At 40.7% G+C, this 15958-nt stretch overlaps 1 protein-coding gene across 3 annotated transcripts in view; it reads left to right on the forward strand.

Annotated features, from left to right (window-relative positions):
* RARB (retinoic acid receptor beta) overlaps positions 1–15958 on the forward strand; it is a 674993-nt gene that overhangs the window by 643694 nt on the left and 15341 nt on the right. For all 3 annotated transcript variants that reach the window (XM_050938490.1, XM_050938491.1, XM_050938492.1), the window contains 2 exons: positions 1875–2035; positions 10560–10736. In XM_050938490.1, coding sequence (XP_050794447.1) covers positions 1875–2035; positions 10560–10736 — 338 coding nt within the window. The remainder of the gene's footprint in view (positions 1–1874; positions 2036–10559; positions 10737–15958) is intronic.

Raw genomic sequence — 15958 nt, forward strand, 5'->3', positions numbered from 1 at the left:
TGAGGAGATTGCAAGTTTAGTTGATAAAGGTGTGACAGTGTTGACGTAATAGACTTCTGTAAGGTGTTTGACTTGGTACCACGTGACATTTTGATTAAATAACTAGAATGATATAAAGTTAGCATGGTGCACATTAAATAGATTAAAAACGGGTTAACTGATAGGTCTCAAAATTTAACTGTAAATGTGGAATTGTCATTGAGTGGGTATGTTTTCAGTGGGGTCATGCAGGGACTGGTTCTTGACCCTATGCTAGTTAACTTTTTAATTAATGACCTGGAAAAAAAACATAAAATCATCACTGATAAAGTTTGCAGATGACAAAAAAAAAATTGAAGGAGAGGTAGATAATAAAGAGGACAGGTCACTGATTCAGAATGATCTGGATCGCTTGGTAAATTGGGCTCTTTCAGAAAATATATATTTTAATATGGCAACATGTAAATGTATACATAATATGAAAAAAGAATGTAGGCCATACTTACAGGATGGGGGACTCTATCCTGAGAAACAGTGACTCTGCAAAAGAATTGGGGGTTGTGGTGGATAATTATTTGATGTCAGCTCCCATTGGGATGCTGTGGCCAAATTCTGGGATGTATAAACAGGAAATGTCGAGTAAAAGTAAAGAGATTATTTTGTCTCTCTTTTGGCACTGGTGTGACCGCTGCTGGAATATTGTGTCCAGTTCTGGTGCCCACAATTCAAGAGGGACGTTGATGAAGTGAAGAGAGTTCAGAGAAGAGCCACAAGAATGATTAAAGACTTAGAAAACATGCCTCATAGTGATTGACTCAAGGAGTTCCATCTATTTAGCTTAACAAAGAGAAGATTATGGGGTGACTTGATTGTAGTTTATAAAAACCTACATTGAGAACAAGTATTTAATAATGGGCTCGTCAGTGTAGCAGAGAAAGGTACATGATCCAATGGCTGGAAGTAGAAGCCAGACAAATTCAGACTGGTAATAAGGTGTAAATTTTTAAAAGTGAGAGTAATTAACCATTGGAACAATTTATCAGGGGTCATGACTCATGATGGATTCTCCCTCACTGACAATTTTTAAATCAAGATTGAATGTTTCTAAAAGATCTGCCCTAGGAATTATTTTGGCATAGTTCTGTGGCCTGTATTACATAGGAGGTCAGACTAGATCATCACAATAGTCCCTTCTGGCCTTGGAATCCATAAGGATTTTTTTAAATTGGAATTTTTACTATTGATTTCGAAATGCCTGCCATACCAGAAATTTGCCCATTGTCTACGTGCTTTGGATTCATAAAAGATACATCTTTTGACTAGTACTATTTTGAAAGAAAGATTCCTATAAGGAAGAGATGGTTTTAGGGCTAAAATACATGACATGGAACCAGGAGACGTGGGTTGTGTTCCCAGCTCTGCCACTGACTTTGTTACTTTGAGCAAATTACATCAACTCTCGGTGCATTAATTTCCTAAACTGTAATAATAATACAGGGTTATTAACTCTTGCTCACAAAGCTATTGTGAGACATTTCATCAATGTGGGTAAAGTTGCGGAGCTCCTCACGGGGCAGACACTGTAGAAATTTAAAGTATGTTATTTGTAAATGACATATCGCCAGAAGGTCTCAAGCTTGCTATGGAAAGTTACTTTCTGTATGTGTACATGAGAAATTGGTGCATTGGCCCATCTTAATGTACTTTTTCTTGACAGCATTTTAATAAACAAAAATACTTTTCTTCTACACTTATGCAACATTTTCTATCCAAATTAACTTCAGTGTTTGAAGTTTAAAACAAAAATCTGTGGCAATACTTTAAAGAAGAGCTGTGAAAGCATTATGAAGTAGTCTCATTAAGCACACCTGACCTGCCTCCTTTCTTGTCTCTAGCGGTCAGAAATGACAGGAACAAAAAGAAGAAAGAGCCTTCAAAGCAAGAGTTTACTGAAAACTATGAAATGACTGCAGAGTTGGATGATCTCACTGAGAAAATTCGAAAAGCTCACCAGGAAACCTTCCCCTCTCTCTGCCAGCTGGGGAAATACACTACGGTAAGTGCTGTTTGTAGAGAACACACTCGGAAAGGTACACAGGTGACGGTAGTGTGGTAATGGATATGTTAGACATTTTCTAAAAATTATACTAAAATAGATCAATTTCTAGAATCTCGTGCCTGTTTCCAGAGCTGACATGGCTTTCGGTGATGGTGTTCTATGGTCTGTACTGAAGCCATAGTTGAAGTACTGCTTGGGAATCCCCTGAGATGGAGCACCCATATGGACGCTACTTGAAGAAGAAGGAGAAGTTACTTACTTTGTACAGTAACTGGAGTTCTTTGAGATGTGTGTTCCTAGGGATTCTCTACTACCCAGCCTCCTTCCCCTGTGCCTCAAAGTCTTCCTGCTGGACTTTCGTGATTGAGAAGGAAATGAAGCACCCGTGGGTCTGCTCTCATAATATACCCTCACAACAGAGCACGAGGTTATTTAGGGCGCATGGACACTGCAAATAAAATCTATGATCAAGAGTGCGCAGGCAAGCGCCCATCCTGATGTGGGATATGCATCTCAAAGAACTCCAGTTACTGTACAAGGTAAGGCAGGGGTGGGCAGACTTTTGGTGCTGAGGGCCACGTTGGGTTTCCGAAATTGTATGGAGGGCCAGTTAGGGGAGGCTGTGCTTCCCCAAAGAGCCAGGTGTGGACCGGCCCCTGCCCCTTATCTGACCCACTCGGGACGGCCTCCGGGACTGAGGCTGTGGGGGAGGGGGAACAACAGGGGAGGGCCTGGGGGCTAGCCTCCCAGGCCAGGAGCTCAGGGGCTGGGCAGGAGGGTCCCATGGGCCAGATTGGCCTGCGGGCCATAGTTTGCCCACCTCTGAGGTAAGAGATCTCTTTTTTTAGAAAACATATCCAATCTTAATTTAAAAGATGGAAAGATCAAAGTATTGACCTAGCAAATAAATGGATATATAGTCCATGGGACTACTTGCATGCGTAAAGTTAAGCACATGCATATGTTTTTGCGAGAAGTGTCTTAATTGTTAAATTCCTTCACAAGGCTGCAAACCATGTTTGAGCTCCAGAAGACTAGAACCTCATGAGTGAGGTGCTTTTAAACATTACTGGATTATAGCTACAAATTTTGCCTAATCCCAGTCCCAAAACTGATGGGGATTAGCTGTTGGGACCAGGAGTAATGCAGATGTTGTGTTTTCCATTTTAATTCATAAATAAAGCAAATTCCAAAATGCCAGTTTATAATTTAGGCTACCACCCCCAAATAGTTTATATTGTATGTGCAATTCTATGTAGAAAGGTTAAGAGGTAGATTTCATCCCTCAGAATTTCCTGTGTACATTTATATGTAGTGTGTGTTGGAAAATGGATAAGAGACTGCAGCATATACAGAAGAAACACATCACGCTTTTCAAATGCAGTAGTTAAAGATATGCTCAATATGCATAAAGTCACCGTGAAAGTCATAGGAACATAGGAATTTCTATACTGGAACTGACCTGTGCTCTGTCTAATCCAGTGATTTGTCACTAACAGTGGCAAGTACCAGATGTTTGAGGAAGGTGCAAAATACCCTGCAGCAGGCACTGTGTAAGACTGAGCGTGCGTTCTCGTTTGTTTGGCCATGAGAGCAGAAACAACTTAAATGGACAAAGGGGCAAGATAGATGTTGTGTTACTTGTGTTGTGCAGCCAAGATTGAGGGATTCAACCTGGGTCTGTGCATGAGAAGCTCTGTCCTGCATGAGAAGACTGGAAAATTTTCAATTATTCAAACCTTAATCAAGGAAAATTGGTGTTGACTGGCATACTATGTGCAGTATTCTCTTTTTATTTTTTTTAAACTAGATGTAGGGGAAGTCAGGTTAAAGCTCTTAGATCCCTGTTTATAAGATCTCAAAATTAAATTGCAAGAAAGCAAGTGTAAATATTGTGATCTCAAATGCACAGGGTTGAAAAAGAAGAAAAATGTAATATTTTCACAAACCTTTTACACATTTGATTTTGAGAACCGCATAAAATTGTTTGCCCTGAAAAAAGCTTATACTGCTACGTGCTTCTCTGGCAGTATCTCCTTACTCCTGCTCGTGATAGACTTAGTCAAAACAATCAGTGCAGGCATGCCGTTAAATAACAGGAATTACTGAAGTGGCCAAGCACGTTCAACTCTCCTGGGACCCTTGCGCTGTGCTGGGCTGTAAACTTGATAACAGCCAGCTGGTGACATAATTGGAAGTTCTTAACTTCAGGCATCAAGATTGTGGGATTTGTGGGGAGGCTTTTCAGTGAATCTCCTGTGTTAGGTTCCTACCCCAAAAAAACCAAAACGTTGAGACAACTCATCTTAAACGAAATGGCATATAAATAGACGTGCCGTTCAGTAAACATAAGGCCATTTCTGAAAGATAAGTGTGGAAAACATTTCTGGGCTTAGGGGAAACCACTTTTTGTCCATGTCAGAGCTGATCATATGTCCACAGCTGGAATGTATGTCCTCAGACAGGAATGCATTCCAGAGTTTTATGCTCAGAGACTGTGTGGCAAACAAACTGTGTCCATCTGATATGAATATGTTATTGTGTTAGCTTTATGTTAGGATCATACAGTAGCTCTATTGTATTGGTATTTTATGTGGCTAATATGTTATCAAAACATAAACAGGCCCCTATATTTTTGCATTGTAAGTTGGTCGCTAAGGTATAATTATAATTATTTTTTAGTTCTTGGAACAATATAAATATAGGTGCCGTATCTGAGAACATTGCTCATTCAGTGCTGCCTGTAACGCGGCTGCTACCGCATCCCACCCCAGTGGTGTCCCCTAGCATTAGGCGCCACTCAGTCAGACAGTGGGGTTGAGTGCCAGCAGGAAGTTCAGAGCCTAGCTGGGAGGGCTAGGGTGACCAGATGTCTCAATTTTATAGGGACAGTCCCGATTTTTGGGTCTTTTTCTTATATAGGTTCCTATTACTCCCCATCCCCCTCCTAGTTTTTCACATTCGCCATCTGGTCACCCTAGGGAGTGCCTTCCTGAGCTGAGTAACCCAATGAAGCTGGACCTAGTTTGACTTAAAGACTTGATCTGATCATTCCCCATGGGAGGCTGAGGCAAGTGGTTGCTGATGTGGAGTCAGAACAGAGAACTCTGGAGGCATAGGAGAAACCCCTGTTTGCCTGGTTTTGTAATGCTTATGGCATTCACTGACTGTTTAGCTCCCCGATTCTCAAAAATCATTGTACTGTGACCCCTTTTGACAACAAAAATTACAGAACACCCCACGCCACAGGGGGCCCCGCAAAAAAAGCTAAGTTGCTCGGGCTTCGACCGGGCCAGCGTTAGACTCACTGGGGCCCAGGGCAGAAAGCACAAGCCCGAACCTGAGCCCTGCCACCTGGTGTCGGCTTCAGCCCCGAGACAGGACTTGGGCTGCGGCTTCCTGCCCTGGGCCCCAACAAGTCTAACACTGGGCTGAATGAAGAGAATGCGGCTAGCAACTCTGCTAGTTTATGGTGCTTGGGTTGAATAAGAGTCTTGTTCATTAACACTCCCCTCTGCCACCTCAGGAGGGCTGTTTTGGCTTAACCAGGATCTTATGACCCTGCAACTTCAGAAAAAGTTCAGTCTCTAAGCCATAGATACATAAAAACTGGTTTAATACCACTACTGTCTTCAGGTTCACAGACAGCTTCACCCCTGTATCTGAATTGTAGACTGTTGAAATCACTGATCTGACTACGCTTTGGTTATCAGCTTAGCGTTTTAGATGGGAATCTGTTTTATGAACTCATTATTACTATGTCTTGTCCCTGCCTATATCTTAACAGTTAGACCCATAAGCACTGGGTTTGGGCTTTCACAGCTGCTTGCCCCTGATTATAGAACTTAGGGATCAGAATGATCACAAACCTCACTGTTCCAAACAAAATTAAATCTCACTTCTTTAGCTTAGTAGTTTTCTAATGCCAAAGATTAAAAAATTCTTACCTTATTTGGATGAAAGGGAGAAACTGAAGAGTCGTGGATTTGTTAGAATATGTCAGATGCTCATGCCATGTTGATTAATCAATTTGCAGGGTTTGGTAATACAATAAGCTGGCCTTTATGAGGCACATGAAATTGAAATATGGAAATCAGAGAAGTGCCAAGTAATTAGAAATAAACCATAATTCAAAAAATTATGAGGCCAAAGAAAGCTAGAGGTGCATAATGTTTTCTGTTCCACTTTACTGATGGTAATAATATATTGCAGCCAGACGATTACCTAGTCATTCTTTTATTGGGGTCCTTATTTATCATTTAGTAGAACAGTGAATCTAGACATTGTGTGAAAGACTGTTTTGCTACCATGTGCAGTGTGTGGATGCACATGGTAGCAAATGTGGATTGGTTCTGTAAACTGCTTCACAATTTAAGAAAACAACAACAACCCCTAGAGATGTTTAATAAACATATTGAAAAGTGTAGAACTGCTCAGAGCTCGTGAGCTTACTGGCCTGGACCTTTTGAAAGAGGAAACTCTGCTCCATTGGTAGGATTCTTTTACATGTTTAATATCACTGTGTTTGACACCGATTTTGGTATTTTTTGTTTTAAACAAGAGCAAAAGGCTCTAGAATCTGTTACAGCAGATGACAGAGTGGCAAAATGGCTAAGACCAAAAAAGCACTGCAGAGAGATGCAACCCTAGGAAATCTATCTAAGCATTTGGAGTGCAAGTATCAGACTATATACCAGCAGATCGAGGGACGTGATCATTCCCCTCTATTCGACATTGATGAGACCGCATCTGGAGTACTGTGTCCAGTTTTGGGCCCCACACTATAAGAAGGATGTGTAAAAATTGGAAAGAGTCCAGCGGAGGGCAACAAAAATGGTTAGTAAAAGCAGCAAAGAATCCTGTGGCACTTATAGACTAACAGACGTTTTGGAGCATGAGCTTTCGTGGGTGAATACCCACTTCATCAGACGAAGAATCACAGAATATCTGACGAAGTGGGTATTCACCCACAAAAGCTCATGCTCCAAAACGTCTGTTAGTCTATAAGGTGCCACAGGATTCTTTGCTGCTTTTACAGATCCAGACTAACACGGCTGCCCCTCTGAAAAATGATTAGGGGGCTGGAGCACATGACTTATAGGAGAGGCTGAAGGAACTGGGATTGTTTAGTCTGCAGAAGAGAAGAATGAGGGGGGATTTGATAGCTGCTTTCAACTACCAAAAAGGGGGTTCCAAAGAAGATGGATCTAGACTGTTCTCAGTGGTACCAGATGACAGAACAAGGAGCAATGGTCTCAAGTTGCAGTGGAGGAGGTTTAGGTTGAATATTAGGAAAAACTTTTTCACGAGGAGGGTGGTGAAGCACTGGAATGCATTACCTAGGGAGGTGGTGGAATCTCCTTCCTTAGAGGTTTTTAAGGTCAGGCTTGAGAAAGCCCTGGCTGGGATGATTTAGTTGGGTATGGATCCTGCTTTAAGCAGAGTTGGACTAGATGACCTCCTGAGGTCCCTTCCAACCCTGATATTCTGTGGTTCTATGATTATAATATTCTTATTTATTCTTGAACTCTGCAAGGAGCAGTTTATTTAGGAACCCAAGACTTTTTATTCTAGGTGTTCTGTCCTGAAGAAATATATTTTCCCCTTTTAAAAATAGTTTGTGTTTTGTGAAAAATAAGTTTTATAAAATTTTATATTCATCCATTCTATAAGGTGTCCCCATTGCTAACAATTACAACAAGAAGAAAAAAGAGTCTACTTACAATAATTGAAGAATAATTCTTTCATATTAAATTCCCCAGGTCATTTGAATTAACAAGTACATTTGCTGGGCAAGTATAGCTCTTGTAATGATGAGAACCAGCAAGCTGTTTAAAGATAATGGATTTCAAAAATCCATCATAAATAGATCTGTTTTATTACTGTCATCCAGCTAAGAGAACGTGCCTTAGTACTGTAATTTCTCTAGAGATGTCATACTTTATAATATAATTGAGTGTAACTATGCTTCTTATCCCTTGAGACTGATATTATTTGTAAGTCTACAGCTGTGTTACATCCAGCCTCAAGATAGAGGGAAAATTAAACAGAAAATACTCTGTGGACCCTGCTTCGGGTTGTCCCAAACAGCACTTTGCTAGCCGAGAGCGTACAAATAGGCATCCTTCAGGTATTTTGTTCTTTGTAGCTGTTCTACTTTAAAGTTACATGACTACTGTTCTGTGCTGTTACAGAGATCATATATTAATATATCATGACACTGGCGTTCAGCAAAGGTATGTACTGAATTCCTTGATCCCCACAGTTGTATTAGAATTAGAGCATTGCTGCTTGTGCTAAGGAAGGATAGCCAGTATCCTTGATTAAACCATAGTGGTACCTGTGAGCCTTGTTCCATTTGTAAAGTGGCTTTTAAAGACAGTAGGGATTCCAGTACAAGGTGCATATTTTCCTGAATATATTGTTATATGGAGATAGAGTGGATTGCAATGGAGAATAAAAATAATTGAAAAAAATGGGATCAATTTATGGGGCAAAAATGACTAATTGGATTTCATAGCATGGTTGGACTTTGCCAGTAATAAAGATGTCCCTAGTGAGCATTAAGTATTGTTCCACCATATGTGCACTAGTATGGGATTACAGGAAGCACAGTCCTTAAATTTATGCATGGACTGCTCTTGGAAAAGGCATCCAAAAAACATGCTTCTGCAAAACTCCTCATGTTTGAAGTTTTTTCACTGCCTGGATAGAGGAGATCTCCAAGCATTGCTAATCAGTTTCTGTTTCCAACAGGCATTTTATTAACCTCATGTTTTATTGTTCAGCCTCTACATTGATGATGTAGAATCAATTTTATGCAGGACTGCTGCTAAAAACATAACTGTTTTCAATGAGACTTATCACTGTGTTTATTACCAAATAAAATGTTAAAAGGCTTTCTATTTGCAGCATTTTTAAAGTAATGCATTAGCAATTTTAGATCCAATACCTATAAATCTGGCAACTAGTATAATTAAACACCAAATTATTGGGTTTTATTAACTACCTCTTCTCTTCAGTTTGCCTAATAGGGAGTTAGATTTACATTTTGTTAAGACTGCATTGCGTTACTTTTAATAGACGACACGTCAAACTTCCCTTTGCCAGAAGTGTAGCATGATAAAATAACCTTATATGATACTGATGAAGATTTTGTTCACACTTGCTGGTTTCATGCAACGTCTTTTTTTCCAGATGGATACCCTATTGTAAAACGATTTCCTGCTTTAGGCTCTGCTTTGTGCAGCTCTATCCTATGCCATCTTTCTATGAACTGGATAAACTGCTTATTAAATGTAATTACAGCCTGAATGACTGCACATCTTGATCTTATTTTTCCCCGATGTACTGTATTTCACCAAGGTCCTTGAGGATGAAATAAAATAAATTTGAAGGATGCATACTCAGTAGCTGCAAGAAATATTTCAAAGGGCAGTACTGTGACTGTTAACCCATTACTTTTGGTCCATTTTGAAGGGAATTCTTTATGTTTAAAGTTATAGAGACATTTCCTCTTGTCTTCTCTTGTGTCATTAAAAAATCAAGCTGATTTTAATAGCTCTGCTGGATAGATTTTAAATAGAAACAATGGGGTATTGTTTCTGTCTTTTTAAAAAGAGAGCACGTTTAAACATAGAGATGACTATTAGAAATGTGGATTCATGTAAATGTTAGACTTGATTCTCCACTCCAACTCAGATTTAGGGGAGGAGGGGAAGAGATTAGCCTCCTTTTAAAATTGTGAAAACATAAACTCCATCACTTCATCATGGATCTTGCAAGGAGACATCTTAATCCAAAGTCCATCTGTGTGTTTATATATAGGCACAACTAGTGAGGGAGTATGTCTTTTTAGAATGTCTTCATAATACCCGAAGCTTGATAGGCAAATATGTTGTAAAATACTGAACTCTGTACTCTCAAATGAATGTACTACCTTCAACAATTGTGCATAGTGCTTTCATAGTCAGAAGGAGAGTTGTAGCATTATGTAAAGAATTACTCTTCAATTCATGAGGGATGGTATTTTGAGAGAGCTATAAAACCTTCATAGAGCCACAGAGAGAGAAATTAAGTAGAACCAATTTTCTAAGACCTTAAGTATGTGAAACTCTGTTCCAAAATATTTTGCTGCTTTTTCCAGATGATGAGCCAATATTCAAGATCCACTGTTCATTTTATTTTCAGGGGTTCAAATGTAAATTGTCTGTCTCAATGCACTCATTATATAATGACAGGGAAGAATGATGATAGTGGCATTTGGAAATGTTTAAGTTCATTTGTATTCTGCGTACAGATGGCCTCTGTAATCATAAGTAACAGAAACATTCAAAGAATTTTTAGGAGCCTAATCCAAGTTTAAAAACAGCAGCATCACAACAGCAAACTTTGCAGAAAATGCCTGGAATGCTAATAGAAAGCACTTCTAGCAGAAATACTGAGTTATTATTTTACTAGCAAATCAGTCACTTTGCTGAACAGGAGCTTGCTGATTTATGATGTCTTCTCTTCTTTCCAGAACTCTAGCGCAGACCATCGGGTTCGACTGGACCTTGGGCTTTGGGACAAATTCAGTGAACTTGCTACAAAGTGCATTATTAAAATAGTGGAATTTGCAAAACGATTGCCTGGCTTTACAAGTTTGACCATTGCAGACCAGATCACTCTGCTTAAAGCAGCCTGCCTGGACATCTTGGTATGTATTTGTACCTTACAATCTATGCTTGCGTTACAGATGTATTTTATACTGCGCTGTGTTGCAGAAGTCATTAGTGAGAACCAGGTTTTGTGCCAGTTCTTCTGGTGCACATGAATCAATGGGATAGTTAGTATAACTGAGAGCAGAGATTAGTGCGTACATACAGATATATTACTTAGGATGAGCTTACCCTTTTAGAAACCTATGTCACCAGTAACGTGGTAATGGATACATGAGAGAAGAGAAAGGAGAATAAAGGTTACCCTTTCAAAGCATGGAATCTGTCCTCAGGCCCTGTTGATTTTAGCCTGGCTACATAAAGAGCAGAATTTTGCCCTGTGTATCTACTTGAATGTGTTTAAATTGTGGTGAAAACACACCACCTCTCCTGTTGTTAATGTGAAAGTGAGGTTTCATTATGAACACTACACTTATGGGTCTACATAGAGGATGCCTAGAAAGACAGTTCACCATATAATAGCCTTGGGATGGCTTGTACCTTTGATGCCATGCCTGTAATGAAAGAGTACAATGATGATGATAAATCTTTAGATCAAGATTTTCCCAAGTTGTAATGATGGAATCTACTGCACCTAAAGGTGGAGGCAGGTACAGAGCCAACCCTTAAATGCACCGTATGTCAATACAAAAAACTTCTGGTGGTGCTAAAATTCACTATAGAGAAGTACTTTCAAATTAACACCATTAAATTTTAGCAAAATGCCAAGTTTAATTTTAAAATCAAATGTGAGAACGTATACTCAAGAGCAGGGAACTGGACCAATAGAACTTCGGGGTTTGACTCCTGATTCTGCAACCAATATTCACTTTGTCTGTTCAGGTAAGTCACTTAACCTTCCTCTGGTTCAGTTTCCCCATCTGGCAAACAGAGGTAACAACACTGACCTAATGTTCTTCAACAGAGTGTAGTGAGGATGAATTATTAGTTTGCAGAGAGCTCAGCGATGCTGAGATGAAAGGTGCTCTAGAAATACAAATGAACTATTATTAATCACTATAGTAATTTATAACAAAACTGAAATTGCGCCAAGAACAAAATGTGTTTGGGGAAAAATAATGATCTTCTCATCTGGTTTTCTGATGAGCAGAACTATTCTTGTCTTTAGTAAACCCCAAAGTGTATGCAATGCCTCCGTGGGCCTGAAAAGCCTTCCGTTGGATGCCTATACTGTATGTATTTTGTTTGGCCTCAGCCAGGAGTTTATCCTAGAGAATTTTCAGTTAAAGCAATTAATCATGAAATCCCCAAAATGCACAACTTCAAATGAAATCATATTGAGGGGAATATTAACTGCTTTGACCTTTTCTTCTTGTTTTTAAAGATCTCTTATAGGTGGCATTGATATATGGGAGAAACAGAGAGAGAGGGGGAGAGATTATTCTCTGGCCCATAAAAAAGAGAAAGTTGAGGTTTCCCTCCAGTTTCCAAGATTCACCTCTCATTGGCCCCTTGCTTATAGGCTTTCATTCATACTGGACTGTCTCATCATTATTGTGTGTGGTCTCTCCACAAGGCAGAACCATTTATTCCCAATTGCATGGCTGTCGTTGTTAGCACTGTTGTGATAAGACCCAGCTAAGTTCTTCTTACACCAGAAGGAATAAAGTCATTTATAAAGGATAACATGTCTCAAGCGTATTCTGCCTGAGTTATGGGTAGAGAATTGATTTATAATTGTGAAGTTGAAGTGGCAAATGGTTAATATATTGCTGCCAGAACAGTATGGGGAGAGTATACATATCTTAATTTTTCACCCCTGAATCTTAGCTCTTAAGATGCCTCCCTCATCAGCTGGTAATTCTGATTGGTTAAGATCCAAATGTTAACTCTCCCTCAGCATTGAATGCTAGCTTAGCTTTGAGGATATGCTCTCTCTCTATTTTGTGTGCTTCTCTAATGGCTATACTGGTTGCACATATTCCTTAGCTGTAGGTTATTAACCTTTTAAAAAATGGGAGGTGTAGACTTCGTAGCTGGTGCTTTATCTTAAATGTTCAAATACCCCTAGCTTATGGTGAAAGTGACTAGTGAAAATTTATTTGGTAGATTTTACAAAAACATAAGTGGTCTTTATCTTAGTAATAGCAAAATGACTGATGTTTAACTCTGCAAGTACGTAGCATAGAGTGATTCTTGAGAAAGTGATGCATCATATCACAGGAAATATGGCAGCCTTCAAGCCATGCTTCAAAAGTTTATCAGAGCACGACCCTCCTCATTATCTGCCCATCTTTCCTCTGTTCCTCTCAAAAAGGGAAGAGACAAAACTCAACGTGAGTTACAGCAAAAAACTTAAAATTACCAATAAAGGGAAAAAAACCTGAAATTTTCAAAAATAATCTCAGGCTTCTATATAGTGGAGAGACGTAACTTTGACATTTTTGCAGGTTTTATGTGACTATTTTATGTGCTACTTAAAAAGAAGAAAAAGACAATTACCATAACAACCACAAAATCACGTGGCACATCTTATGTCTGTGAAATGCCCAGCACATTAACTAAACCTGCGCTAGCTGTGTGTAATCTGAATAGGAATGCAATTCCGTATTTTTATTTAAGTTAAATGTCAGTAATTTTAGCAATGTATTAATAATGTATGTTTCTTCCCTGCAATAATCCATTTCCCGTAATTATAAGGATGTGTTTCAAACCCTTGATTTGGTTTTACATTAGTACACAGAATGCACAGTCTATACACGAATGCGGCACATACATATGCATGCTGCATACATACCACATATATGGCATGAACCTTGCACTTACATGTACACACGACACAGTGCCTATATGTGCATATTGCCGAGATCATAATGCGCACACACTGAATATGCACCACACATGTGTTGTTCACACACACACATGCCGCATACACATTCACAACTGTTTCTTTCCTCGTTTTGTGAACAGGGGGAAATGAATCTTGGTGGTGGTCTAAGGGAATGGTGCATGCTGACAGCAGCTGGAGCGCATGCCTGATGTGTCAATGCCTCTCATGACAGCATTTTTATTACTTGTCTAATGTGAACATAGGATGAGAGCATGTTTTCACAGCTGGAATATACCTGAATTCTAATGGGGGGACATATAGCTTTGAAACATACCTGCTAATCTGGTCAGCTAAAACAATAAAAGTTTTGTAGGGTGCTCAACACAGACTCAGATCCGATAAGAAACGGAATTTCAGGTGTTGTGATTGATGTAATCTCCTCCTCTTTGCCATGTCTAGAAGCCACTCCTCCATCATTGTATTCCTCCACTTCGCTGCTGCTTTTGACAATATGGACCATCCACTTGGTCTCTTCCTGGAGCTTCTCTGGTGTGTATATTTCCTGGCTCTTCTCTTACCTTCCCAGGTGCTCTTTCCCAGTTGCTTTTGGTGGATGCTCTGCTTTTTCCATCCTCCTCTCCCGGTTGGGGTTCCATCAGCTGTCTGTCCTGGGCCCATGTCTTTTTTCCCCCTTCACATGTGCTCCTGATGACTACCCTCTTCCTCTCCCATGGGTCTCTACTCTGATCTCCCTATTAAGGACTGTAGAATCTGTTGTTATTTATGTGCAGACATTGTGCGTCTCATTCAGTCTTTTACTCCCTGCCACATCTTTCTGTCTTTCCTATGTGACTTCTTGGATTCCCCACTGCTTCCACAGACTAAACATATCAAAAACATATCCTCACCACTTTCTGCGTGACATTTCCCCAGGCTGGTGAATGGGCTATTTTTTGCTCCTCTCTGTACAGCTAGACTGACTGACTCCAGGATAGTCCCCTGTCTGGAGCAGGCTGCCCTAAACACGCCAGTCTTCCTTCTGCATTCAGTTCAGCAGGATATGTGTTTTTTCCTGCACCAATGGTGGTGTGCCCTCCCAGGGGAGGGAGGGAGGAAGAGCCTGATTTGTGGCACTGGATTCCCCAATCTGAGGTGAAGTTTTTCAAATTCTCCTGCCACTAGCCTCTGAAAAACTTACTTTATGGGAAAATGGAACAGTATTGCCATGTATATTCTCATGTAAGTGCAAATAATTGTGTGTGTGGATACACACAGTAGTAATGAGACAGGGAGTCCTTTCCAGGCAGCTCCACCTCTGAACAGACAAGGATGTGCTGCCTGGGCATATGGAAGTTTCCTTGACGTTTCTGCCATTTGCTAAACTCTACATGCCCCTTTGCACCTAGAGAGTTTGTGAACTCTGCAGGAGTGTTTGTCCGGCTGCTCTCTGGTTCTACAGGGTATATATACCCTGCAGGCCTCAAGAGCCATGGATGCTGGAACACACAAGATCTGGGAAGCCTGCAGAGCTTTTTAACTGCAGGGCCAGAAGGATGCTTGGCCCTGGAAAAATTCCCTTCAGTTCTGTGGAACTTTCAGGAATGCAGGATTAGCCTGGACAGTCTTGCCATGTGGGGCCACCTCTCTCCACAATGGAAATACATCCATCACCCTGTCCTGGAGAGTAGGGGATGCTGCCACTTCTCTGCTTGGGTCACTAGGCAGGAGGAGATTAGAAGCAATAGACTCACAATCTGCACTGTCCTGCTGTTGCTAATCCTCTTCCTTTGGGCTGGAGGCTTCCTCTTCCCTAACCCTACACTGATTCTTGTTTTGAGGCAGGCTGGGACCTCCTGTTATCCTTTGGGTACACCAGGGAAAAGCGGTTTCCTACTCCATCACCTTGCTGCCATTGCTGCCTCCGCATTGGATGGATCAGGAAGAAGGGGACCACAGCTAGACTTTGATTTTCATCCTCCCTGGCCTGCTGCTGCTCTTTATGTTGCCCTGCCACAGCAACCAACCAAGCAGTTGGGCCCCTGTGGGAGCCTCATCACCAGCCTAAGAGCAGTAGAAACCATGTGGGGCTGCTGTGGTCCCTTCCCTGTGGAGACTTGTGCCCAAGCAGCACATGTCGGTGGTGTCACTAGGAATGGAGCTGTGGAGGTCAGGGACCCACATTTTTTTTACATGCCTAGGGTCCCAGGTTGCCTTTGTTCAGCCCTGCTAACATGAGTCATGCCCAGGGTTCCTGTAGAGTTTATAAATTGTCAGAGGCCTCCTGAGCTTTGTATGGTAACTAACTACCACTATGAACTCTTAAACTCCAGTATCAGAGGGGTAGCCGTGTTAGTCTGGATCTGTAAAAGCGGCAAAGAATCTTGTGGCACCTTATAGACTAACAGAAGTTTTGGAGCATGAGCTTTCGTG

This window comes from Gopherus flavomarginatus, chromosome 2, assembly GCF_025201925.1.
Source record: "Gopherus flavomarginatus isolate rGopFla2 chromosome 2, rGopFla2.mat.asm, whole genome shotgun sequence".
Lineage (NCBI taxonomy): Eukaryota > Metazoa > Chordata > Testudines > Testudinidae > Gopherus > Gopherus flavomarginatus.